Below are 27,863 nucleotides of genomic sequence, written 5' to 3' on the forward strand. Positions count from 1 at the left end.
TGTCAATTGAATCAACTTTATTTTGCATGTTAATATTTTTGTTCTCAAATCCAATTTATTAATTTTTATTTTCAAGTCTTATTATTTTAATTCACTTGAACGAGAAAGTCATTCGATTCTCTTGGGAAAACGATACTTGGTCTTACCATTTATATTACTTGTATGATTTGGTACGCTTGCCAATTTGTCAACAGTATCCGGCCGTCCAATTATAATAGCGTTGACGGATACCATCTGAGCGCCCAAGTATCAACGCGTGTACGGATGACTATCCGGACGCACAAATATAATCTCGAAGAAATCACTCTGAGCGCCCAATTGTAAAAGCGCTGACGAATGAGTCAATATCTGATGACTTGGGTCCAAGACCATCATGGACCCATCACTTGTGGAATAAATCAGCCAAAGGGGAGGGTAGAAATGTCCACAAAATAGAAGAGTTAAGTTGTTGGGCGTACCCCCATTTTACTAAGTACACCGTGGCCATTTCTTTCACATTTCAACACATGAAAAATAAGTTGCACATGGAGCTTCTAGAATAGCTCACGGTTTCCTTGCCAGCCACGTGGATGCTGATCCATACTTCTCGACAGCCAATCCACACCACACGTAGCTCCATAGTTGCACTATAAAATGTAACCAGCTGTCTCTGTAAATTCACTTTGGAATTAAATGAGAAATTTCTTTGTTGATGCATTCTTTCCAGCTTGGTAAAACTCTACCAAAGTCACTTCTCTGAGCTTTTACCCTTACCCCCTAGCTTTCTTCCAGCTTGGAAGCCGTCTGAGCTAGCTTTCCACAAACTCCCGAGAGCTCTCCAACCATCTCTGCCGAGAGCTCTCCAACCATCTCTGCCTCCACCAGATATCATCTTCGCTGCTGCCAACCACAATTCCTTTTGCTGCTTAGTTTTAAGTCATGAACAAGCTGGAGCAGGTCATCAATATCTAACTTATATCGAACGACAATGATCGTCCACGTAAATGACACAAGTAAGTCCTATTAACCATTGATGATACGTTAATGTTTTAACTTATCTTTTAGCGAAATGTCGCAACAAGCATAAAGTGCATTGTATGGAGCCATCCATAATTAAAGTCGCCTAAATGACTTTCTATCAAAGTACCTAATAAAGCAAAACACGCAAAACTAGCAAGAAATCAACATCAAGAAAAGTTCAACAACGAAGTCTTAGAAGCAAAAACAAAAAAAATTTATGCATCTGAAGTCGGCACCTCCTCAACAATAACATCAGCGGTTGTCACCACACCAACATCTGCAGTCGTCACCACAGCAACCTCTTTCGGTTCCGCCAACTTACCATCTGCAGTGAAAGTACCTTCTGGAATGTCATCAAGGGGAACCATCTGATCTCAGTACACATCTTGGTCAACATCAAACCCCAGACCTTCAGGGGACACCTTTGCAAGAAAAGACATTTGGTGCAATGCCTTCCGAAAACCCTGTGTGCTCCGCAACAATAGCCTTCAGCATCTCAGCTCGAGTTTCTGCTTCCTCATCTGCAGCTTTCTTCAGATTGACAACCGTCTGTCGAAGATCATCCCTATTCGTCGTCAAGTTCACAATAGTCTCCTTGGCAATTTTTAAATCTACAGCCAGACTATCCCTTGAATTTCTCAAGTCCAAACCTGCCTTTTTTAAGTTCTCCATCAGCACATGGTTGTCAGCCATCATCTGAGCACATTGGCTATGGGAAGCCATTACCTCTTCCAATTCCTTCTTTAAACGATCCACTTCGGTCCTCAGCTGCCCCCGGTTAGAGGCATAAACCATATTATAAGCAGTCGTCGAACCTCGCAATAACAACTCTAGACAGATCTCAGCCATGGTTTGCTCACTGGTCTCAGACATGACTTTTTGCTCGGCAACATCGAAGTTAAACTCGATTTTGTGACTAAGGGTAAAACCAGGGTCCTACATTCCTCCCGACAAGGATCGGTTAGCTTCTGGATCCGTCAGCATCGCAGTACTTTTCCCCTTCTAAGACGCTTTCAGGTTCTCCGCTAACCTCTCGGGCTTCCTCTTTCTCTTCAAAGTCTGTTCTGGCGAGGGTGGCCGCTCATCAATGACTATAACTGGACTCTTCTGTGAAGAAGTGCCCGGTAGAACATTTTCTTTTGTAGGCTCTTTGGATGCTGCTTTAGCAAAGTTGTACCAATCACGGTTGGGACCTTTCCCCATGATCTCTGGCAAACAAGACAAAATCAACAAAACCCAAGTCAAAAATGAGAAATAAAAAACCTAAAGGAATCGCTCAGAGACATATCAAACACCCTCGAATTCATGTCATCATATTCGAGGTAGCTGATTATCTTCCGAGAGGAAAGAGGACGTGACAACCCAATCAGCACATCAAGATCCCTTAGTTCAGCATTCGTCATCTTCTCCCGCGACCATGAAGTTATAGACCGGAAGACCTCGGTCTTCCGGTCCAATACAATGGAAACTTAGGGGTACCATCTTCGTAAAAGAAGAATGGACGACCCGACTCCGTGATGGATACCTTGAAAAAATGGTTTTTGAAATCTTTGAAAGATTCAGCAAAAAGTTGAAGAATGGCTTCCTTGGCAATGGAGTTCAAGGACACCCAGCCCTTTTTAGCATTAGGTCGCACCCTAAAGAAGTAAAGGAAAATACCAACTGCTGGCCGAATGGCCAAGGTTTGACATAAAATGGCAAAAGCTTGCATATAGCCCCAGCTGTTTGGATGAAGTTGGGAGGGGACTACATTTAAAACTCTCAAAACATCCATTTGAAATTCAGAAAAAGACAACCTAATATACAAGTCGAAAAACAAGCTGGAATAGAAGTAGAAGAAATCCCCCCCAGATGCTTCCCGGCCATGAAAAACCCTTTCATCCCCCCGACACGCAACTAACTTCATGGCAGAATGGTAACCTAGGGTTCTAAGCACACAACTATTATTTGCCCAGTTTAGCAGAATAAATTTGCTTGTAAAAAGGCTAGAATGATCACCTACATCGCAGGAGGCCCACCCATAGTCAGAAACGGATGAAGAACATTGACTTTCAGGTTCTTCTGCCACGACACCACCATAAACAAAAACCCTTTCCCCAAAAAGTACTGATGAAATTTCCTCGGTTCGAATGTCTTTTGATGCTTCAATCGAGTCATCACGCCTCTTTTCCTCTTCGCGAGACACAATGCAATCAAAAGACGAGGAAAAAGCCATGGTTACCTGAGAAAAATGCAGAGCGTTTGAGTGAAGAAGAAGAAGTTCGAAAAAGAAGCACAAAAGCAGAAATGACGATTGGGCTCGTCAGCAAAAACCTGAGCACGATAATCATGAAACCGCTGCTCACGTCAGACACCGTTGGATGATATTGATCTAGCAGCTACAATTCAGCGACCCTGCCACTACCTTGAGGGCGGGAAAGTTAAGTAACTTCTCCAAAAAATGAAACGACAACATTCAAGTGTCGCATTAAAACCACTTTTAAGTCCTTTGATAACCACTATCATCCGGACGGTTATCAAAGACTTGGGGGATGATGTACGGTACGATATTCCTGACGAATTGTTGTACTGGCCGTATATAACTGGGCCATTGATGGGCCGATCTTCGTTATTAGAATTGGACCGTTGGTCTCGTTATTGGACTCACAAGGCTTGGAAGAGATTTACTAAAGATACCACAAATCAAATAAAGTTGTTTACAGAACATCAGGTAAGGTTGTTTATATTTTGTTCTGTTTATATTTCATTGATCTCATATCAGTTCAGAGTTTATATATTGAGAGTCAAATACGTTAGTCAGGTACGCTTCATCCACGCCTCTCGCACATTATTCATACTACAGAGATTTTGCTCTCCCCTACTGAGAATCTTTTTAATAAAGAACCAAAGTTCTTCCCCGGGTTCTTCCCCTGTAACAGAATCTTTTTAATAAAGAACCAAAGTTCTTCCCCTATAACACACCTAACTTTCGGAGTGTCTCTACAAATAACTCTCCCCTCGATCAGAGCTCAAAAAACACCAGATGGTCGGAATCGAAGGAGAACGAACGGTCGATACACAAAGAAAGCCATTGATCCTATTCATCCGAGCACCGAAAAGCAAGGAAATCACAACATCAAGAATAGTGTCTCGGTTCCCAAAATATCAACGGAAACACTTGGTTAGCAAAGTGTCTATAGAAATGTCCGTTACCCACGTTAATTACCATGCTTTTATAACTTTTGAACATTATTCTAAGACATAGTTGTTATTCCGTTCTTCTGGGCTGTGTGACGAGATCTTATGTTATCATCTCTCATTGAGAAATTATTTAATCGAGAAAACAAAAATCCTCCAAATTTAATATTAAGGTGGGTTCTTCCAACATACAAAAAATATTATGTCTTCAAACCTATTGGAAGGCAAAAATAGAAAACTAGCATTAGATACTGCAAACACCAGAACAACCTTAGTGCTTTCTTACTCTTGCTTTGATACAGGCTTTGATATGACTGATGACGATAAGAAAGTGTCATTCAAGAATCACTTCTGTTATTTATAGATATAGAATGGGTACAAACCACCAAATTTATGATCAATTATTTATAAAATCATAACAGGTGAAAATTTGATTCAAAACTAAGGAGAACCAAAATCTTATTTCAAAGCCTTTCCGCGCCAACGGTAAATGCAATAAAGGAAGATGTTTATTAATCCAGAGTTCAAAGAAAATTTAACGTAAATTAATCCAAAGCTGTAAGTCCATACCACCGGTACAAGTAGGAATTTATTATGTCTTTTCCATGAAACACAACCTGTAACCGTTAGTTACGGGGAGAAGCTTCACTGAAAAAGATACATTCCTAACGAAACTTTATACCAATCAAATAAGAAATTGATACAACTCTCAAAATAGATTAATGGAGTCAGTGACTACTGAATTCCTAATAATAGCCAGATTAACAAAAGGACATACGGATTAGGAAAGAACCACCATATAATAGACGATTGTAAATAAAAGATAACCAGAATTTGCACTAAAATCCAACAATCAAAATTTCGACCTGTCTGAATAATTATGATAACCTTAACCCGCAAAATCAAAAAAACAAAAATATTTAGTTCAAATAAGCATACAAAACAAAAAATCTAATGCGAAAATATAAATCACAAAGTTCACTGTGACACACCCAACCACTTAGAAAAGTTGTCGAATTCTGTATAATCCGAATCTGACACCATAGTGTGATACCATGCCTTTCCTGCAGCTCTGATGGTAGAAGCCTCCTCCTGATAAACAAGTCAGACAAGTATCAAAAGATGACAAACAGAAAAGCTAACTATATAAATACAATAGCAAGTACCAAATAACTATATAAAAAAATTAAATACCGATGTTTATACACAGGTAACTCAAATAAAACCTTGTTTTATAGCAATCCTAAGTAATTATATAGAGGACATAACATAATAGCGTCGCAGCTAATTCCTAACTAAATTATTCTCACAAACGCGACCACTTTGGCATATTACCACAAAACGTCTAACCACAATAATCAACTTAGATTAACGAATCAAAGTAGCTGTAATAATATACAATATATAACTCGCTTTATGGTAAGCCAAACAAAAATCAAAATGCATACAGCATTCGCAATCGACTATCATATAAGAACAATAGTAAAGGAAATGCATTTAAGCAAACAATTTGTCACCAAATACCTAATAAAATTAACCAAATAAAGCTAAAATCATCATTCAGATTGCAAAATAAAAACTAAACCCAAAAGTTTAGAGCGTAAGAAAAAATAAATAATTGTGTACCTTGGACACAGTCTTCCTCTTCTTATCGAGCTTCTCCTTCTTGGCCTTAACACGCTGGGCCTCAGCAAGCAAAGCCATCCTCTTAGCAGTCTTGGCATAGGGATTGAGCTTGAGCATGACATTGAGATTCTTGAGAGGGTTCTTCTTGAGCGTGGCCCGAGTCACGTCCTTCTTAATGGGCTTCACAACGGACTGAACCTCGTCAGAATTAATAATCCTGGAAAGGTCGGAGTTCACCATCTTGGACCTTGGCAGCAGGTAACCCTTCTTCTTCTCACTGGGCTTATCAAAGGACCCATAAATGGAGTCCAGTTTCTCAAAAGCAGACTTGGTCCAAATCACAAAACGCCCAAGGTGACCACCGGGAGCGAGCTTAAGAAGGTTGAGCCTCTCAACATTGGCCACCTCAACGCCAGGGACGTTACGGAAAGCCTTAACAGCTTTAGCTCCTTCTGTTCCGTAAACGATTAGTGGACCCTTTCGGGAGATGTAGCGACGGTTGCGCATTTTTCCCTTTCCAGGACGAATGCCGTGGCTGTCTTTCGCCTTCTCGGCGTCAGGGAAGGCGCCAATCTGTTTCAGGACTTTGATTGCTTCCTTGGTTTTCTCGACTCCTTCAGCAGAGTCGCTAATAACGAGGGGGAGTTCCGGGACGGTCTCGATGCGGTGGCCGCGGGCAAGGACGAGAGAAGGGATGGCGGAGGCAGAGATGGCAGAGACAACGGCGTAGCGCTTCTGGTTGACGTTGATCTTGCGGTGCCAGCGGCGCCAGATCTTGGTCGGAGCAAACATGCGGCCACCTCGGCACATGTTGCCGAAGGCTCCCTGGCCGGCACGGTGGGTTCCTCCACCGGGAACACGGGGGATACGGGAGACGGCACGACCTGTTCCCCAGGATTCGGCGGATGTTTGGTGGCCGGCGCGGCGGCTGACCGCGTAGGGCTGGCGGCTGTTCTTAGAGATGTTGGAGTGTACGAAGTTGACGATGTCGGGGCGGATGGAGGCCCTCATGACGTCGGGGATGGGAACGGTGGCGGAGGCGTCGGTGGCCATGTCGCCCTCGAGGGACTGGACGGTGACAAGGGGGCGGGCAGCTGCGGCCATTGCGAGAGGGAGGGAGTGAGAGCTACCTAGGGTTTTTGGATTTGAGTGAATGAGTGATTTTCGTTGAGATGAATATATAGTATCCTTGAAATTCTTAGGGTTTTCTCTGGGCCGGGCCTCGTAATATGTTCGGCCATGCTTTCTAAGCTCTCACCTGATGGAAAAATTGTTTGTTATATTATCTTTTCCTGTCATTTCTATTCACACATCCCACTTTCTTTGTTCAAATTCCTACTCTACCCTCTTTATTTTGTTTCAATGTGTGTTTCTTGGTGTATAAATAAAATAGAAACGCTTTTAGCCTATTTAAACACAAACAAAATATTAATATTTTCTTGAAAAAAAATAGGAAATTTTGAGTAAAAATAGTTGGAGAAATATAGAATTACTTTTTAATTAAAGTTTAAATTACAACTAACATTTAAGATTAGTTTCAATTAAAAGGTGACTTATACCTAGGATGGAAATATTGGTAATTAGTGATTTGGTGCTAAGTATTATTCTCCTTCTTTTTTTCTTTTCTTTTCCATCAAGTTGAAAATATGCACGACCAAGTTTAGAAATTAGAATTTGGATTAATTTTTACTTTAAGGGAATCTATCATGATAAAACCTTAGAGAGAAGAACGAATGTTAAAAATATTAAATTTATTAGTATTTATATAAAAGTTACAATAAAATGTTTCTTAAAAATTAAGGTATGTGTACCGTCATGATTTGGGATGTTCTATAGGCTTAATTCCATCTATAACCAACTTTATTACTAAAACCTTTAAAAGAGTCTTAATATTGAAAAAAAAATTAATCATGTTATATTAAAATAAAAAATTTAAGGATAAAAAAATAATTGAATCAGTTTTTCAATATCTTTAAATCAAGGAATTCATATACTAATCTACAAGCTCTCTATTTGAAGTAATCTAACCTTTAATGTCGGATCTCCCAGCAGATGTCATATGAGACGTCGGATATAGAGGAGTCGATGTCTACGGGCGCTAAGCGACACTGACTCGCGTTAAGCGCGAAAAACCCTGAAATTGGCATTGTAAGCCATTTGACGATTGTCTGTACACTGACAAACGTCAATAGACGTCGGACATACATTAGCCGATATCTACTAGGTGTCTTTTCTTAAAATTAATTTATTTTTACAATAAAACTGCACCTGAAAAACGGAAAATTGTCCCAGCATAGCATAATATAATATATTTTATGTGTGACAAGTTAACAAAATACTAAATAATCTAAAAAACAATCTAACACCTAAACTATCAAAACTTAAACTTAAACTAAAGATAATTAATGTTAAATAACAATAGAAGTCTTCCTAGGTCCATCTCTTAAGAAGATAAGTTGTCCACTCTTGTCTTATCTTTTTAAGTATGTCCTCTGGTATAGGAGATGCATTCTTGAAGCACTACAAAATGAATCCAGTCATCTATAATGGCAGCTCGAATGATGGTTTTAATCCAAGACATGACATAGTAGTCACATTCTCATGAATCTAGTGGCTTCTTATACTAAAATGACAAACTAAATAGTCAAACATTTAGATCATTCAATAACATAGAAAATCAATAAGAACTATAACTTACAACCTTTGGATACAAGATTTGAAATAACTGACCTCGGGGTTCACCCATAACTCTATTTACATTGAAAACACAAGGTAATATTAATATAACTATATTTATCATAAAAATTGAAGGTCAACATGAATTTGAAACATAAAAAAAGAAACATTTACCCTTGAATCATGTTTTTGAAGTCATTTTTCATCCTCCTATGCAGCAAACAAAACTATAGAATTTTGCATTGTTTGGGAATGATGACCATCAGCTGCTAGTGAGACCTATCATGAATCATAAATAGTTAGTAAACTATTTAATGAAATTTTACGTTGAATAACCCATACCTATCAATGTATGGCACAAGGTATACATCTCTATTTGACTCAGTCATCCATGTTTGCATTGCTTGGTCTCAATTGTGTTACCAGAAGGTTGAATGGTTGAGGTTCAACAAATTTATACATGGAAGACCGACCTTGGTCTACAATGACTGTATCCATGTACCTAAAACAACAAAGTTAAGTTGTTAGAAACTAAGAATCTAAATATAACTAATATGGAAGACAAAATTGACTATCTTACATGCACCATAGTTGAAGGATGGAAATATTCAACATCTTGTCTCCCCCAAAGACCTCCAGTGCATCATTTAATGTGATATATACTGGCACATGACACTGGATGCCAAATACTCTCAAATCCAAGTACAATTATACTGGTCCTTTGGACAACCTGGGTAATTTTGTCATGAGCTTTGTTAGAGGATCATCCTCTACTTCAGTCATGTCATCAACTTCATCTATGACTGACTCATGCATCGACTGCTTCTGAGGATGTATGAACTAAAATTAAATTGTCAAAGTTATCAATCAATATTTATAAGTTATCAATCAATCAAAATGGCATTAAAGAACAAACTCAGACGTGTCAGAATACCTTTAACAGAAGCAGGTAATATGCCTCGAATAACAACTAGTAGCAATTGTTGCATGAATACATGATAATCATGAGACTTTAAACCAACTAACTTTAACTCTTGCATAGAAACAAAGTTACTAATATTTGAAGAATAACCTTGTGGAACTTTCACACTTCTTAAACACTTACAAAAACTTTGTTTTTCTTTTTTAGAGAGAGTGTGACAGGCTAGGGGCAAATAGGTGTGTCTTCCAATTGATTGTGGATGTAACTTAGAACGGATTCCCATTAGCTAAATCTTGTCGTGCTTTTATTTCGTCTTTGGTCTTCCCTTTCACGTTTAATAAAGTTCCGATGACACTGTCACAAACATTTTTTTTAACATGCATCACATCTATACAATGTCGGCCATCAAGTTTACACCAGTATGGAAGATTAAAAAATATTGATTGTTTCTTCCAAATGTTTTTCTCAGTGGTCTTTTTCTGATGTTTTCCGAAGACAATGTCAATGTTTTTGACTTCATTGTACACTTCTTCACCATTGCGAGGTATGGACACAACCTCGTCCTCAGCATTTCTATTAAATACTTTTTTCAATCTACGGTAAAGGTGATTACGAGGAAAGAATTTTCGATGTCTTGTATATATTGTCTTTTGACCATGCTTCAAATGAATTTTATGTCATTTGTATATTCCCCTCTACCTATTTTTCTCCATCCTACCATTCCCAAAACGCCTCTCCCCCTTTGTCACCTTTTCTCCCCCTCTTCCTATACCTTTTCTTTTCTTTTCTTTTTTATCTTTTTTAATTATATTAAAACAAAAGTAAAAATGAAAATTAAAAGGTAAAAATGAAAATTAAAAAGTAAAAATGAAAACTACAAAAGAATAAAACTAAAAAAACAAAAACAAACTATAATTATATAATTTATTTTACGTACGAATTAGGTATGAAATTGGTTATTGAGATCAATCCTATCAAATTAATTGTTAAGCTTATTGCCAATAGAAACTTAATATTTTTATTATACTTTTCCTATTTTTCTTATTTATTTTCGTTTATAGAAATAATTTGTATTCCAGAGATTTAGTTAATAAAATACTATACATTTCACTAAGTTCTCAAGAAAAAAAAATTAGTTGTATGGTAAAAATGGTTCATAGTTTTGAAGATTGTAACTTTATCTCCTTTTGACTTATGTCCTAAGAATGTTAATGTATACACTAACTTAAATCACTTAAAGTTTATAATGGTAAAATTAGAAGGCTAAAATTAATATGCCATGTCAAATCACTCAAGCATAAATATACGCCATTGTCTCTATTATACCCCATAACAGGGCACCTTTGTGCAAGCAAACACTCTTAGGCCTAAACATGAATTGAAACATAAAATTCAGGGCAAATGTTGCAAAATATGTCATCAGAGACTCTGTATCCCTAACTTAACCCCTATTAGTATGATTTGCTATGTACAAAATAATCACCTAAAGCAAAAACCATACTTTCACCTCCCCATGTACTCCTACATTCTCAATCACAAATCACTAACTGCAAAAACTTTCAAAAAAATGAAGCATCACAACTTTCCCAACCAGGTAATTTAAGACTCTGTGCTTATCCCATTCTATCCTCTTTAGTCTCGTATCAGACCAAAGAACTGCAACATGTTTTCTTCTCCTCCCCCAAACATTCATCCAACAAAATTTATCCTAAATAAGACAAAGCTAAAAACAAAAGAAAACAATAGACCATATTGGCGCTACTTGTTGGGACAAATCGACAAGTGTACCGAGTCGCACAAGTAATATAAAATGGTAAGACCAAGTATCGTATCCCAGAAGACTCTCGGCACTAAACAATCGTGTGATAACAATATTAATTGAGAATTAAATAAAAAAAAAGAGATCATTGGGTTTGAATGCAAAAACATAAAATAAAATATGAATGTAATTGATCAATGGCAAAGGAGGACAAAGATGAACAAATGTTGATTAATATAAGATGGGTATGTTGTTGGAGTTAGATTTCACCAAGTTCCCTCTCATGTATATAAGAATTCTTCTTTATGCATTAATGTCAACGTCTCTCACTAAATTACCTAAACCCGATCCCTCGGTGAATAAGTCTATCCCAAATTACCAATTCATACAATTCCTAGCATTCCTGGTAATAAGATGTGAAGAACAAGAGATTAAGACAACCAAGACTCATACCCTCATTCCTGAGAAATATAATCCTTAGGAGTAATTCAACAAGAACCTGAATTGTAAGGAACCTCCCAACACTCATGCAATTCATAAATCATGCTAAAGAATGAGTTAAACACAACAAGCATTGAAACAGATGAATTACTATAACAATTAATGGAAAAGCATATGGAATTAAGAATCAATTCAAATACATGAGAGTTTACAAAGTTACATCATCCCTCAACAACAAATAGAAATTAGTTCCCTATAGACATGGGGGAACTCTATGAACAATGGAAGAAAGAATGAGAATGAAAGCCTAATAATTGGGAAAAGAGTGTATTTCTATGTTCTTCTCTACCAGAGATGCAAAACCTAAAGCCCCAAGGTCCTTTAAATAGTGCTAGAAACATGCCAAAACAGGGCCCGATCCAATAGAATCGAAACAGAGCAAAAACAGGGCCTGATCCACGAAAAGTCGACGCTTAGGCACCCCATTTAGGCCGCCTGGGCGGTGAGCACACCTCATGTAAAGCTTAGGCTTCGAGTTGGACGCCCAAGCTTCGAGACCTCGCCACCTAGGTGGCCAGGGTCACCGCCCGGGCGGCGGACGTCGATTCTACACGCTCAAGCTTTCCTTTTGGTCGCCCAGGCTTCGTGTTCTCCCTCCTTCTGGTGCCTTTTTAAGCCCTTTTGAGCTCCATCTTCTTGGCTCTTCATCTCTGCTTCCTGTATTACCTCAATCTCTGTCAAAACAAGGGGAATTAGTCATAAAATTATTGAAATCAACCTCCACTCTCTAATTCACACAAATTATTGAAAAAGTAGGAGACCAAGCAAGTTTCTAAGTGAAAAAGGGTGCTTTTAGTATCAAAATCACATCACAAATAACGGTGTTTTAAACCGTTATAACAACCCCAAACTTAGAACTTTTCTTGTCCTCAAGCAAAACAAAATGTAACTCAGCTCTTCAGAACAATCATTACAATGACTCAACCTTTTTCAAAAACTTTTTCTTTCAAGATGAGAAATCCCTTTTATCAATTCAGCATAAAGATCTCAGTCAAGATGTGCAGATGCCTTCATTTAATCAAATGAAGGTGATGCTCATATACTTTCAAAAGATGCTATCCTTAAGAATGATCAATCAACCAAGCATAGATGCAATCAGAAATTCAAGGAACTACTCCTTACCAAGGAAAGTGTTTCTCTCGAGCACTCAAAAGTGTATCACTCAAGCACTCAAAAGTGTTTCACTTAGTTCAATGGTGTATAGTGAGGTGTTGGTGTCTTTCACTCTACTATCACAATGTCACACAAATTAATTTTGTCTTTCATTTAATCACAATCAAACATACTCACAAGCAAGTTATCATCACAAGGGCTTTTCATGGCTTGTAGCTTGGTTGGGCTAAGAAGGAAATTGGTTTTTCTAGTCAGCAAAATTCCTTGAGTTAAGAAAGAAATTTATGAATTTATCATTTAAGCATAAACTCTCTTTCTTTTTCCCAGTTTTCCCTTGTAGTGAGCTTTTTCTTTTCTTTTCATTTTTTTTCCTTTTCTTTTCTTTTGCTTTTATCTTGCTTTTGTTTATCAATGGCTCACTGCTCAGAGAAGTGGGGTTTTACCTACCAACCCTAAACTTGAACCTTTATCAATACCTCATCAAATGTTCTCAACTTAACTCAAGGTAAAGCTTTTCAAAAAGGTTTTTCAAAACATGCATAAGGCTAAAGGTTCAAAGGTTAGAACAAATTGTTCTCTTTTTAATGGGCAAAAATTTTGTGAAGGCTAAAAGAATAAGGGATAACAAAAGATGGCCTTGATCAAATGAAAATTGCAAGCAAGTAGTTCAATCATAGAAGATTTGGGCAAAACCGTTCATGCTTTCAGAGTAATAACAATTATTTACAAATAACTCTGAAGCCCAAAACTCACACATGCAAACTCACAAGTCCCAGAATTCAGAAAAACATCCTGCTTAGTATCTCAATCAAATTTTATCTCAAGAACCTGTTTCACACATTGTGAGTCATCACGTGATAGGGAAGTGCATACCTAGAGAGAATACTCTAAATGGCATACAAGAAAATGGAGAGAAATTAAAAATGGAAAAAGATTAGAGAATAGGAAACTTATGACTCGAAGATGCGCCACTTGAAGAAGGCTCCAAGATAAGCATCAAGGAGGACCGCCACTTGCTTAAGCAAGATAAGGTCTGCCCAAAGAGAGATTTTGGAGACAAAGAACTATCTCAAAAGAAGATTGCGAAAGTGCAAATCAACTCAAGTAATCAATTGATTCAAGGTAAGTGTACAAAAGGAGACCCCTAAGCCTTCTTACATAGCCTTTGGAGTGAGCTTGGAGACTAGATCTAGGAGATGTGGGACTTTTGAGTGAGAAGGCCGGCTAGCAGCTGCTGCACATCCTCTAGGGGCTTTCTCTTCTCTCCTTTAACCTCCTTCATTCAATTCCAGATAAAACCTACCAAATCATGAGACAACCAAGCATAAAACCAAGAAAACCACCTTTGACTCTCTTATTTCCTAACTTAAGCAAAATGCATGATTCCAAGCTAATTATAAGTCATAAAGGGTGTGTTTTACATCAAATTCAAGTATAAACATAACGGTTTTTGAACCGTTACACTACAAGAAAATTACAATTTACATACTAATAATTATATAGGGATTGTGATCCGTATGTAAGAAGCTTTTTACATACCAACTTTATATACGGATTATTAAATAATTAATAATTAAAAATTAAAAATATAACTTAAATGAGAATTCTCAGTTACACAGCTTGAGCACTGCAACCCTCGTTCTCTCCCGCTCCCTCGTTCTCCCATTTCACTCACTGCCTCTCTCTCGAGCACTTTAACCCTCGTTCTTTGCCGCTCCTTTATAGCCTCTCACTCTCTCGCTCACTAAGTTCACTCTTGCACTCACTCTATGTCCATCTCGTTCACTCTCACACAGTTCACCATTTTCTTCTTCTTCACACTCTGCTAACTCCCTGGTCACCATTGTCTCGCAGTGACTTGCAAAGAAGAAGAAGTTCATTTTTCTCACTCTGACTAAGTCTTTCATTCTTCTGATTTAGGGTTTATTGTTCATTCATCTACAAGTAATTGTCTCTGTTCATTCGTAAATCCCTATATTCGTAGAACTAGAAAACCCTAATCCTTTTTGCTTTCTTTCCGATTGGCACAAATGCTTTGTGGTGTGGTTCACATGTTGTGTGTGGAAGACGTTGCATTGTTAGGAGATTCTGATTGAGGAGGGTCTTACGTTTTGGGAAGTTCTTGATTCGTAAAACCAAAATACCCTAAATCCCTCTTTTTTCTTGATTCTCTCTTCAATTTTGAATTTGAAGAAGCAATCAGTTTTGTGAACAAGATAAAGGAGAATCAGTTTTTCTGGTGGTTTTGCTGATATAGTTTACACTCTTTCTTTTAAACAAAATTTTTAGGTTGCTACCCTCTTCAAGGACCATCGAGATTTGCTTGAGGAGTTCACTAGATTCTTACCGTATACCTCTGCTACACCTTCGACACAGTATGCTCCATATAGTCAAAATTCGTTGCAGCACTTTAATGAGCAGAGTTCCACGACTCCAATGATGCGCCAAATTCCACCAGACAGGGCAGTAAGATTTGTTCTTATACCACTTATATATGGATCTTGTAAACTGCCTCTTTTAATGTTTGGGTTTTGAACATTTTTNTGNAGTAAGATTCTGTTTTCTTTTCTCTTTTTTATAACTTCCTTGATGCAGTTNCTGCCTAAATGTTTTGGTAAAGAAAGTGAAAAAATTAACTTATTATCTACTTGGCATAATTGGTTGCAATTGATTAATTTAATATTGTTCATGTTATTTATCATTTTAAATGCACATTTCTGCTTGAGTGAATATTTGACTCATTTTCTTCTCAATGTTTTAAGGCCATAAGCGATAGAACTGCTTGGAATTGTCTGATACAGAAGTTGGTAGCAATGGACTACAGCATTTATCAGGTTCGATATACCAGAACCTTACTATAATAATTTGTATGCTTTTTTGGTTGAGTTTTGCTTGTACGTCAAAAAAATGGTGGATATCAGTGTATAGTGGTCAACCTCAAAAATAATACAACGGTATAGCTTATTAGTAAGAAAGATGGCCTCTATTTTAAATTTTTATATATAGCTCAAATAATTTATATACTATGTACAAATGTGAGTGCTTGCGATTTAAAAGAAAACACTCAACATTGATGGCATAGTCATATTTACCAATAAAAGGTCACGTCATGGGTTTTAATAAAAAGTCAGCATATAACAAAAGAAGTAAGGGAAACAAAGACATGCTCATTTATCAAATTTTAGGCAAGACATCTCAGACATCTGATATAAGGTGAGGCCAGGGTGGATGTTGCAGAGTTCTGACAGAGGAGGATGAGGGTTCAAAGTAGAGAACAATAGTGGAAGCTGAGTATCACTAGTAATACTGCTAGAGACAGGTGGGTGTTGGTTGAAATTGTAGAAAAATACATATCAGGGTTTTTTAGTTCTAAAATAGGGGACATAAATCTCAACTTTGCTCCTATCCCCTGTCCTCCCTTGAAAGAAACTGTAATTTTGTGGCGGAAAAAGGGTTTTCAGAAATGCCTCATTTAAGCACCACTATGGCATGGCACAACCTCTGTATTGGCCATAATTAAAAAAAATATACCACTGTTTAAAACTTCGAAGTGGTTCATGGTTGTTCTGCTGACTTCACTACTATAATATTCATAACTATGATATGGTTATGTCCGTAATTTAGAGAGATATTTTATGCTACTGAAATTATGTCTGATCGTTTTACCTATTGCATCTCATCCGATTTAGACATTTTGGGACTGATGCTCTGATGCCCCATCTCTATAGTTTGTGTTTGGAGTTTCATTCTTTCTTTTGAAGTTAGCTTTATCCCTTTTTACATTTGAAAGTAGATGTTCTCCTATACTAATCTCTTGACATGATTAACTGCTGATTAATGAATAAACCAATGAGAAAGAAATATGACACTCTTTGAGTTATGATTCTTACTATGCGAGATGCAGTAAATGCTTGAGATATTGTGATGTAGAATTCTATGACTATTTTTTGCGTTGATTATTTTTTTATTCTATTTGTTGTAGGACTGTCTAATCTGCAGAAAATAAATCTTTCTTTTACCATGGTTAGTGACGGTGGTTTAAGCAAATTGTGTGGACTCTCATCTCTGAAGTCCCTTAATTTGGATGCTTACCAAATTTCTGACATTGGGCTGTCAAACCTTACAAGTACGTGTTTCTATTAAAAAAATTGAATTCAAACAATGGTTTGTTTATTTCTGTTTAGATTGCACTTGATCTCCAATCCTGTTCAGTCCAATCAATTACCTACTATTTTTTTTTGCCACGATCTGAAATATGAATTTTATTTTTATGCACTCATTGTATGTGATATACATGCATCCCATATAATGATGTGGTGATACAGTTCCTTGAGTTGGCACAAATTTTGCTATTCTTAGCTTTAGGTATTCTGGCACTTTTATTTTGTAATCTCAGAGTTTAATTTTGCAGCATGCATAATTCTGAATTTGGCAATGCAGGTTTGACTGGCCTCACTGACCTGGATTTGTTTGGTGCACGAATCACAGATTTTGGTACAAACTATTTGAAAAGTATGCAATTCATCACTAAATATTTTACTTCGGCATTATTATTCGTGGATATGTTGATTATTACCTTTTTCCGTCAATATGATTTTCTCTTCTTTTTTTCTAGCCTTTTTGTTTTTCTTATTTTTATAGGACAAATAGAAGATGTCTTGGCTTTTCTTTACAGTCAAATTACATGAGCTCAATTTTATCTGAAATGCAATTGAATAATACTTGTCTCTAAATTCGCAATGCTTAGTTCACGTACATTATTTTTTTAAAAGTTTAATTTGATCACTAAATGTCAATTTGATGCATGTAATATGCAGTTTGCTGGAAAGATTTTTGTTACTCTCGTATGAAAAGTATAAGCATGGACTGACTAATAGTTACTATAAATTGTTTCTTGTCAAATAAGATTCAAATTCAATCTTAATCCCCCTATGATAAGTGGTATTTACATGGAATTGAAGGAATGTTAATGTTCTTTGATTGAGCCCATATCACTTACAAGTTGAATTCGTTGGTTTGCCAACTTTCTTTGGTGAAACAGAGTTTAAGAACCTGAGGTCTTTGGAAATATGTGGTGGAGCTTTNACTGATGCTGGTGTAAAAATATCAAAGAGCTCTCTTCTCTGGTCTGCTTAAATTTATCACAGAACANCAATCTTACAGACAAAACTCTTGAGTTAATTTCAGGTACTTCCGCATTCCTTTGTTTCATGTATGATTCTGTGTGCCTTTTTTTTCCTTCTTGACCAACTTGAAAACCTAAATGATCACAAAGAAAATATGAATAAGTTGTGTGGCTTGGGTTTATAGATTAANCAGGATCATATGCCCTTAACTATTTAACATGGTTTCAGTGTCAGACACTTGTTTTGAGAAAAAGAGAACATTAACAAATTATAACTAGTTTGATAATACTAATCTCCATAGTAGTATGAGTGGCGCAACAACTTATTTAGGATAAGTTTTTATTCTATCAGAAATGCAGTAATCTGATGTAATTCAACTTTATAAAGTCAATATGTAAATAGTTACCTAAATATTCTAATAAAATACCTTGGTATTTATCTTGTTAATGTAAAATTTAACAATTTTTATACTGTGCTTGTCGCGGATGTAACACATAAATTTTCTTTTCCTTGCAGCGATGGGAACTTTTTTGCCGTAAAGGAGGTGTCTTTATTGGATAACGACANCCAGGGCAAANAGAGCATTTTCNAGCTTCAGCAGGTGAGAGAGTTGGGCTTCCCTTCTCATTAAACAAACTTCATGGCATAGTCTAATTTTCTGTCAAACCATGCACATATTCCTCATTTGTTTGTTCACGTTTGATGATATAAGTATGTTTGGTCTTCCACGAAATATCTCTTTTGAGTCAGTTCCGACACGACAACATAGTTCGATATCTTGGCACTGACAAGGTATGCTGCTTTCTTGTTGGTAATGTTATTAGAATTTGTGTGGTCTGGCTTGTTTCTGTAATTGTTGACACTGACAAGCAACCAGAATTATAGTTTCTGTAAGACCATATATTGAAGCAAATTTACATGGACTTCTACATTCTAACTTTACTTCATCCAAAATTGTAAATTTTAAGGGACATCAAGTGTGCCAATATATTGGTTGATGCAAATGGGTCCGTCAAGCTTGCAGATTTTGGATTGGCGAAGGTACATTACTTCATTCTCAATTTTTATGTAATGTAAGTCAAGTATATGCCTGACATGACTTGACTAGTCTCATTGAATGTGGTACAAAACATGTTCTATTATCTCCTTTATATAGTTTTTAAAAATCTCTTTCTTTATATAATTTTCATGGTTGGTTACGTGACAATTTGATTGAGTTTTGGAAACATACATCTGTTATTGAATCCTTGTTTAACGACTTAAGACTTTTGGTCATCTACGACATGGGTAGGACATGGTTTAATCCATTCTTTAAGCCCANAAGTTCTTTTTGTGTGGGATAGTTGGATAACCACAGTTAATTGGAAAATACAACTAAAGTTATTAGGAGAGGTATTGTGTTTTGAAAAGTTAATTGATTTTTTCTAACCTAGTTGTTCCAAACAGTGTCAATCATTGGCATTATACGCAATATATGCTTGTTATTTTGTTATTTATATGCTTGGTAAATTCAATGATTATTTTGTTATTTCATAACTTTATATTGTTTTCTTTGAACCTTGTAGTCTTGTTCTTTGTTATTGTGTCATTGATGTCCTACTCTTTCTTTTTTCTTAAAATTTGCATGGTAGTTTCATTGATGCCATGGTGTAATCTTTATTTATTGTTGCAGGTAGCAGATGCTCAATTTGATTAAAGTCTAAATGGTGGATTTCATTGTCATGTTTTTATAAACATACAAATTGTAAAGGAAAAAATTGATTCCAGTTCTACAATAGAATGCAATGCTAATGTTTATTCTTTTGCATTTTTTAAGTAGTTTATGATTGATTGATGAAATGCTTGTGTAATATTACAATATATGTAATATGTATTGTTAATTCGAAAGTTTTGATTCTCTCTTATCAAATATATAAAAAAATTTAGTTATAGGATGCAAATGAGATTATTTAATTTTTTTTTAAAGCTATTAAGTTAAATACGGATTTTTCGTATGTAATTATATATGATATTATATACGGATTTTCCGTATATAATTATATACGGATATTATATACGGATAATCCGTATGTAATTTATATACGGATAATCCGTATGTAATTTATATACGGATTATCCGTATGTAATTTATATACGGATTATCCGTATGTAATTTANATACGGATTATCCGTATATAACTTTACCTACGCNCTTATTATATACGGATTTTTGGTCGTATATAATCCGTATATAATACTATTTTATATATGGATTTTTGAAGTTATATACGGATTTTGGCCGTATATAACAGTGATTTTTCTTGTAGTGTTATCACTGTAAAAGTAGTTATTTTTATTTTTCTTCACTTTTAAATTTTGCACTTTTAAATTCCTATCTTAGTTTAGTAATTTCCTTTTGTTTATGCATGTTTATAAGTTATATGTACATATTTTTTTATGAAAGATTGAGTTTTTGTTGAAAATTGGTTGGAAAAAGAAGTAGGATTGAACACTCTTGATCTAGAATTGAAATGAAACTTGGGAGTGTAAGACAAGAATGATGAGTAATCCTGAATAATTAAAAATAGATGCTTTGTGTAAGCATTTGACAATTGAACATTAACATAGGATGAGAACTTAACCAGTGAGAATGGAGAACCAAACACTATGAGATAAGCTGAGTGAAAGACCTTACATTGAGCAATATCATTTTTTTTTTGTGTTGATTGTTTATCTTTGACTTTCACATTAGAATGTGAGGAAAATATCAAGGCCATTTTTATTTTTATTTTTATTTTTATTTAAGCTAAAGCCAAACAACCACCTTAAACTTAAAAGAAAAATCTTGTTCGAACCTAAACCATATAAACACACACCCTAGCTCAAAAAATGTTTATATCCTACCATCGTCATTGATGAAAAAGGTAGAACAACATGTGTGTGATTTAAAAGGGGGACTAAATGGACAAGGACAATAAATATGGAGCATAAAAATATTTTATGCCCAGTCAAAAGGACTGAGTGATAAAGTTGACCTACCAAAAAAGATAGAATTAGGAAACAAAGAATGAGAAATGGTGTGGAAATTGTCCCATGATGTAAAGCGTTGAGTGATAACGGTTGAAAATACCATTATATGTGATGTAATTTTGATATTAAATGCACCCTTTTTGACTTAGAAACTTGCTTGGACTCATGATTTTGCTTTAGTTTTGTGAATAAGAGAGTTGAGGTTATACTTTATGTTTTTATTACTAAATTCCCTTAATTTTGTAGGCTATTAGAATGAATTGAAAGAAGAGTCAAAGTATCAAATGGTTAGAGTGCAAAAAAGTCAACCAGAGTGCAGAAAGTCAACTAGAGTGCAGAAAGTCAACCAAAGTGCAGAAAAGTCAACCAGAGTGCAGAAAAGTCAATCAGAGTACAGAAAAGTTGTGCTGAGCGAAAAAAGGAGCTTTGAGCGCCATTTTTAGTGCCGATTTTCTTCTATTTCGTGCCTGAGCGCCATCGTTGAGTGCTAGTTAAGTGTTGCACCTACCGCTAAGCGCCATTTTGGGTGTTGAGCGCCAGCAACGCGGGTTTTGACCTATTTTTTGTTATTTTTATGATCTGTTTTAGGCTCAGACCCATTTTTTGTTATTTTTATGCCCTATTTAAAGACCAAGACGTCTTAGGGTTTGTATCTTTTGATGGCTTAAGCATAGAAACACGTTTTCACCCCTTTGGGGGCAAATTTGGGGATACGGGAGCTCTCCTCTTCTCTTTCTAGGGTTTCTATCTTTTCCATTCAATTGTACACCTAGTTCTTCCATGACAGTGGAAAACTAATCTCATTTGTTATTGGGGAAGATGTAACCTCTAAACTATTTTGTAATTGAATTGATTTATATTACAAATGCTTTTCTTCATTAATTGTTAGGGTTTTTCCTCTTTGCTCTATGCATGCTTTGTTTAAACTCATTCAATTGCATGATCATTGATTTTTTCGATACAGACACATACGGGGAAATCTAAAACTGGGGAAATTCTCCCAAAAGCAATATTACCTAGACATAGGGATAGGAGGGTTGGTTGCCTTTAAGCTTCTGTGTGTATGTAATGCAGAATTAATTGTTAGGGACACAAGACATTGTAAACTAGTAATTAAAGAAATTAGAAAGTAGCATTAACATTAATGAAGAAGATGAATTTGTGTATGCATGAGAGTGATTAGGTGAAATCTAAACCCTAACAACATATTCATCTCATATTATGAACATCATCCATTCACTTTTGTCTTTAGCCTCAATTGATCAAATTGCATGAATATTTATTTTTATCGTTTTGCATTCAAAAACCCCCAAAATATTGTTCTTATAGTCTTAATTGGTAAAGTAAAAGCACAATTTTTTAGTGTCGTGAGTCTTTTGGGAAAATGATACTTGGTCTTACCATTTATATTACTTGATACAATTCGGTACACTTGCCGAAGTCTTAAACATTAAGCAAACAAAAGAATGAAAAAAAAGAAGGATTATGATATCTGAATCTCTCACTACACGTACATTTTGTGACATCATTTCATTTTAGTGAGTCTTCTTTGCCTTGAAAACCCAATTTCCCTTGACAACTCAGCTGGAGGCAATATTAATAAAAAAACAGAAGATGAGGCATACAATTTGATAGAAGAGATGACTCTAAATGAAGTGACGCAAAGTGAGAGGGGCATGCAAAAAGGAGGACTCCTACATCTTCCTACTGAAGACGCTGCAGCTGCATAGAATCACCTCCTCAGCCAGAAACTGGACAAGTTGACAAAGATCATCTCCGAACTTCCTCGGGGACTTAGAAATATTTCTCAGACTCAACAACTTTGTGATTTATATGGTGGTGACCATATTAATGGTCAATGTGCTTTTACGGAAGAGATGCAGCAGGACGTGAATTACATGGGGGCCCAATTTCAGAACGTAGGGAAATTTCAACCAAGGTAATTTTAACCAAGGTTGGAAAAATCATTCAAGTATTGGGCAAAGCCAGAAGACTTCTTCTAGACAAGGCAGTATTTTCCGGCAGCAACCTTGAAAGTTAGAGAATTAACTGACAGGTTTGAAAAATTCTTGAATGTTTATGAGTCTCAACAAGCGAGTGATCAGACAACCTTTAGATCACTAGAGACACAGATAGGACAGTTGTCTAAGAGGGTTGAAACCACAGAGAAACATCAATTTCGGGCTAATACTGATGTTAACCCAAAAGATGAGTGCAAAGTTGTTACAACAGGAGGAAAAAGGAAGCCAAAGGAGGAAACAATTGAGATCGAAAGCAGTGAGGATGAAGAGGAGGAAAGGATTAATACTGAGCATAAGAAAGGCGAAGAGAAGAAAGAAAAAAGAGAAAAGGAGAAGGAAGATATTAAAGAATCACTCCGCAAGATTCTCAATGAGGCACCCATTAATCCTAGAACATCTTCACAAACTTCTGAATGTGATGAGAAAATCAAGTACTATCTAAGGAAGTTACTTGATCTGGGTTATGAAGAAAATCAGGAGCAGTGGGTGAAACCCTGGAAGAAGAACCATCCACAAAAACTAGAGGATTCAGGAGCTTTGACCCTTCCTTACGTTATCAATGATGTTGATTTAAGAGAGGCTTTGATTGATTCAGGATCAAGCATTAATTTGATGCCTCTCAGTGATTTGAAGAAGATAAAAGGGGTAAAATTAAAGTCTACCAAAGTGGTCTTGACAGTGGCGGATGAGTATATGAAGAAACCTGTTGGAATGGTGGAGAATGCGATTGTGCGGATTGATGAGTTGGAATTTTTTATTGACTTCATAGTTGTAGATATGATCAATGAAGGAAAAAATTCATTAATCCTAGGAAGGCCATTCATGCGAACTTCCAAGATGGTTATACGTATCCATGATGGAGGAATAAAGTTAAAGGATTATGATCGAGTGTTGCTTTATGGCTCTAAAGAAACTGTACAGAGGGCAGTTAGGAAAGTCAACTATNAAAGAGAAAAGGAGAAGGAAGATATTAAAGAATCACTCCGCAAGATTCTCAATGAGGCACCCATTAATCCTAGAACATCTTCACAAACTTCTGAATGTGATGAGAAGATCAAGTACTATCTGGGAAAGTTACTTTATTTGGGCTATGAAGAAAATCAGGAGCAGTGGGTGAAACCCCAGAAGAAGAACCATCCACAGAAACTAGAGGATTCAGGAGCTTTGACCCTTCCTTGCGTTATCAATGATGTTGATTTAGGAGAGGCTTTGATTGATTCAGGATCAAGGATTAATTTGATGTCTCTCAATGATTTCAAGAAGATAAAAAGGGTAAAATTAAAGCCTACCAAAGTTGTCTTGACGGTGGCGGATGTGTCCATGAAGAAACCTGTTGGAATGGTGGAAAATGAAATTGTGCGGATTGATGAGTTGGAATTTTCGATTGACTTCATAGTTGTAGATATGATCAATGAAGGAAAAAATTCATTAATCCTAGGAAGACCGTTCATGCGAACTTCCAAGATGGTTATTAATGGGTGTCGTGGCCCATACAAATTTGATTGCATATGAGAAATGCAGTATAGACTAGGAAGTGACTCTTAGGTCGTCTCTCAAGGACCAAACTGTGGTTCGATCTTAAGTTTAACACGAAGTGGGGGGGGGGTTGTGAAAGGTTTGCGTGGTGAATGCAGAAAAATTAAAATGAAATTAAATTAAAACGCAGATGTAAAAACGTAATTAAATTCAATTAAAACGAAATTAAATGCAACAACACATTTCACCATGCATGAAAATGAAATTAAAACAGTAAAAACGAAACTGCTACAGTAAATACTAAAATTCACGCTGGAATAGGACAGCTCTGACCTTTGCTCAATGTTTTATCCATAACTTTTTCTACAGAGCTCTAAATGAGATGAAGTTTTTTTTCCTAGAAAATAGACTCAAATATCTTTCATTTGACACATAAAACGTAGCATTTGGACCTCTGGTATGGTTGCAGTTTTTTTTTTAAAATCGAGTCCAGAGAGTGAAAATGCTAAACCCAATACTAGAGCAAACAATTATCTAAACACAATTAAAACTATTAAATTGCAACACTAAACTAAAAAGAAATGAAAATCAATTAAACATGTAAAATATTCTACCATTTCATGTGACTAAGTGCGAAATTAAATTTGCAAAGCTTCTAAAAGAGTAAGCCTTGACCGAGACCACCCATTTGTTGGGCTTCCAAGTGTTGGCTTCAAAGAAAAATGAAATTGGGAAAGGTTTCCCTTATCCAGCCGTGACTTTATCTTCAATTGGAAATAGGAATTCATCACTCCAAATACTAACGCGTCTCTGCATCCACTTCTTCAAGGCTAAATTAAAATGTTTCCTATTAAAGCAATGAATTAACTTTGATGGGACTATGCTTCACGCCCACTGCATACCACTTCATTCTCTTGGAATCAAAAATTGCTATTAAAATAAATGGATCTATAGACATGACAACACCCACCAACTCTTATTCAACCTCAAAATTAAATTGGTAGCATTGAATGCCTTGTCTCCCAACCACCACCGAGATATACATAGCTGCTGGATAACCAAATGGAAAAGCTGGAATGAATAAAAATGCAAAAGCTATTTAGATGTCATCACACCAATCACCGTGACCTTACTCCATCATCAACCCGTCACTTCACAAATTCCCAAATTAAAATGAAAGAAAAACCCTACTTATCTACTTGAAACCAGCGCTATTGAGTGAAGAAAAGAAAATTGAAGATTGACCATCTTCCAACGTCCACACCAACTCCTAATCAAGTCATTTCTTCATTCAACAATAAATAAAAGAAAAGAGGTCAATAGCACCGGACCCCACCGTTTCAATCAACAAAGACTATTCCATTTCCTTCCAAGCTCCACCTAATACACGTGTGCACATTCAATTCAAGAAGCTTCCCAAAATGAAAAGAAAAAGACAATAACTAAATCAGCGAAAATAAATTACTATGGAGCCTTCATTCCAGCAAAATAATAAACCATGAGCTACATAGTCTATTCTCCACCAAAGAAAATGTAACCAGCAAAGCAAAATGAAAGTGCATTCTATGTGACGGCTGGCTGCTACTTTCTCATTCATCCACCATCTAACAATTCAAAGGAAAATGTCATGGCATAAAAACGTTCCAGCCAGCTGAAAAATTACCGAGAGTCTGTCTTCAAAAAATGACGGCTCGTCTCCTAGCTAAGGGGCCATGTGTCCTCCTAAATGAGGTGGGGTCCACCCTAAAACCCTAGGGTTTGGTGCCAAATGCCCTCAAAGTTTGGGCCCATCATGAAATTTGTCAACATTGACCCACAATGTAATAGTTTTTCTAAAAAAAAGTTCTAATAATTAAAATTACAATACAATTAAAATTTAAAATGTCTAAATGGAGAGTCTTGAATTTATTTGGTTTCCTCCAAATGTCCCAAATTGTGTTTCCAAAATTTTCCCTGAAAATAATAATGCAAATAATTAGCTCAGAAAATTCAAATTAACTAAAATAAGAATTTCCGATCAAATTAAGCATAATTAGGAAAAACGGGAAAATACCGGATAATTAAGCACAATTCCCTGATTAATTCTATCACAATAAACTAAGTGAAATAAATAAAATATCGACTCATTTGTTATACGTATCCATGATGGAGGAATAAAGTTAAATGATTATGATCGAGTGTTGCTTTATGGTTCTAAAGAAACTGTACAAAGGGTAGTTAGGAAAGTCAAGTATAAAATAGCTAAAAGTGAAGCAGCAGTGGAAGAAAAATCCACAAGTATTAATTTTTATTACGATTGTAATGTTTTGCAGATTCATGAGAAAGGGACAGTGTGTAAGAAGGAATCAACCTCTTCAGAGGAGACATCATTCTTGCAGGGCTTTTCAGTGCGATTCAAAAACAAGAAGTGGATTGTCAACAGGAGGGTGAGAGATGAAAGAATGGTGGAGATTAGAAGACCATATTCAACAGTGATCAACAAGGTGGACCGAAGAAAAGTGAGCCGGTGGGACGATGAAGATCCCAACGTGAAGAAGAAGAGTTGAACTTTTTGGAAATCAATTTTTGTATTTTTAAGAACAATTTTTTTTTTGGTCTTTTCTTTTATTTTCATTGGAACATGTAATTTTTGAATTTTCTGAACAATTTTTGGGGTAGCATCTACTGAGGGATGCTAAATTTTTGGTATCCACTGAAGAGTATCCGGAAGGTACACCTACTGATGGATGGTGGAAGGAAGTGCACTTACTGACAAGTGCCAACCAGGTTTGGGTCAGGCTCGTAACGTTAAACAAGCGCTACTAGGAGGCAACCTAGAATTTCTTCTTACACTCTTGCATTTTAAATTCTTAGAATAGGTTGAACTTTAATTTTGGTGTGTACTTTTGGCTTTAACACTTGTTCTGAAAATGTTTGACTAACTGATGTGCATGATGGACCTATTTGATGATCATTTGATGTGGATGAGAATTGAGTAGCAATGCATGTTGATATCTAGGAAATAGATGTGCATGAATGAATTTTGTGTGAGAAAGCATGTGTGTGAGATTTTGAGCTCTAGAGTTTTTATTGTTGTATGCATTGTTCACAGGAAAATATGGATGATATTGCCTTAATCTTGATGATAGATTGAATTGCATGTGAATGTCATATGATCAAGGCCATTTTTGAAAACCCTTCTCTAGCCAAATTTTCACCCAAAGTGCTTGAAACATTATACCCTTTTTGAACCTTAGCCTTAAAAAATATGTGAACCCTTGTTTTGAAGTTCTTTACGTTGAGTCGGGATGAGCTTAATTGTATGTGATGAAAAGGTTCAAGTTTGGGGTTGTACGGGGGAAAATTGAAAAAGCAAGTAAAAGGCATTGAGCTCAATTGTTGTGAAAAGAGAAAAATTCATGAGAAAAAGAAAAGAAAAGAAGAAAAGCATGAAGACGAGCTCAATGAAAAAGAAAAAA

The 27,863-nt window shown here is 36.1% G+C and overlaps 2 protein-coding genes and 1 long non-coding RNA gene across 3 annotated transcripts; 1 reads left to right on the plus strand and 2 right to left on the minus strand.

Annotated features, from left to right (window-relative positions):
• Nucleotides 1–1,093: 1,093 nt before the first annotated feature.
• On the minus strand, nt 1,094–3,172 carry LOC111241129. Its single transcript, XM_022777943.1, has 2 exons — nt 3,002–3,172; nt 1,094–2,207 (listed from the first exon to the last, which is right to left on the minus strand). Exon 2 carries the CDS (start codon nt 1,870–1,872, stop codon nt 1,411–1,413), a length of 462 nt encoding a protein of 153 aa, XP_022633664.1. The 5' UTR covers nt 1,873–2,207; nt 3,002–3,172; the 3' UTR covers nt 1,094–1,410.
• Nucleotides 3,173–4,957: 1,785 nt separating this feature from the next.
• LOC106754421 (60S ribosomal protein L4) lies at nt 4,958–6,963 on the minus strand. The gene is made up of 2 exons (XM_014636434.2): nt 5,803–6,963; nt 4,958–5,268 (listed from the first exon to the last, which is right to left on the minus strand). The coding sequence occupies exons 1-2, from the start codon at nt 6,904–6,906 to the stop codon at nt 5,155–5,157; spliced, it is 1,218 nt and encodes a 405-aa protein (XP_014491920.1). The 5' UTR covers nt 6,907–6,963; the 3' UTR covers nt 4,958–5,154.
• A 7,924-nt stretch (nt 6,964–14,887) lies between these two features.
• On the plus strand, nt 14,888–17,890 carry LOC106754396. Its single transcript, XR_002666919.1, has 5 exons — nt 14,888–15,239; nt 15,536–15,607; nt 16,756–16,899; nt 17,214–17,285; nt 17,815–17,890. It is a non-coding gene; the product is annotated as an uncharacterized LOC106754396 (long non-coding RNA).
• Nucleotides 17,891–27,863: the final 9,973 nt, after the last annotated feature.

This window comes from Vigna radiata, unplaced genomic scaffold (genome assembly GCF_000741045.1).
Source record: "Vigna radiata var. radiata cultivar VC1973A unplaced genomic scaffold, Vradiata_ver6 scaffold_108, whole genome shotgun sequence".
In the NCBI taxonomy this organism is placed as follows: Eukaryota; Viridiplantae; Streptophyta; class Magnoliopsida; order Fabales; family Fabaceae; genus Vigna; species Vigna radiata.

Excerpts from the sequence above, each read along its gene's own strand:
- LOC111241129 (XM_022777943.1), bottom strand. The coding sequence starts at position 1,872 with ATGTCTGAGACCAGTGAGCAAACCATGGCTGAGATCTGTCTAGAGTTG.
- LOC106754421 (XM_014636434.2), bottom strand. The coding sequence starts at position 6,906 with ATGGCCGCAGCTGCCCGCCCCCTTGTCACCGTCCAGTCCCTCGAGGGC. Across the intron at positions 5,269-5,802 it reads AGAGGAAGACTGTGTCCAAG|GAGGAGGCTTCTACCATCAG; the intron begins GTACACAATTAT and ends CTTGTTTATCAG.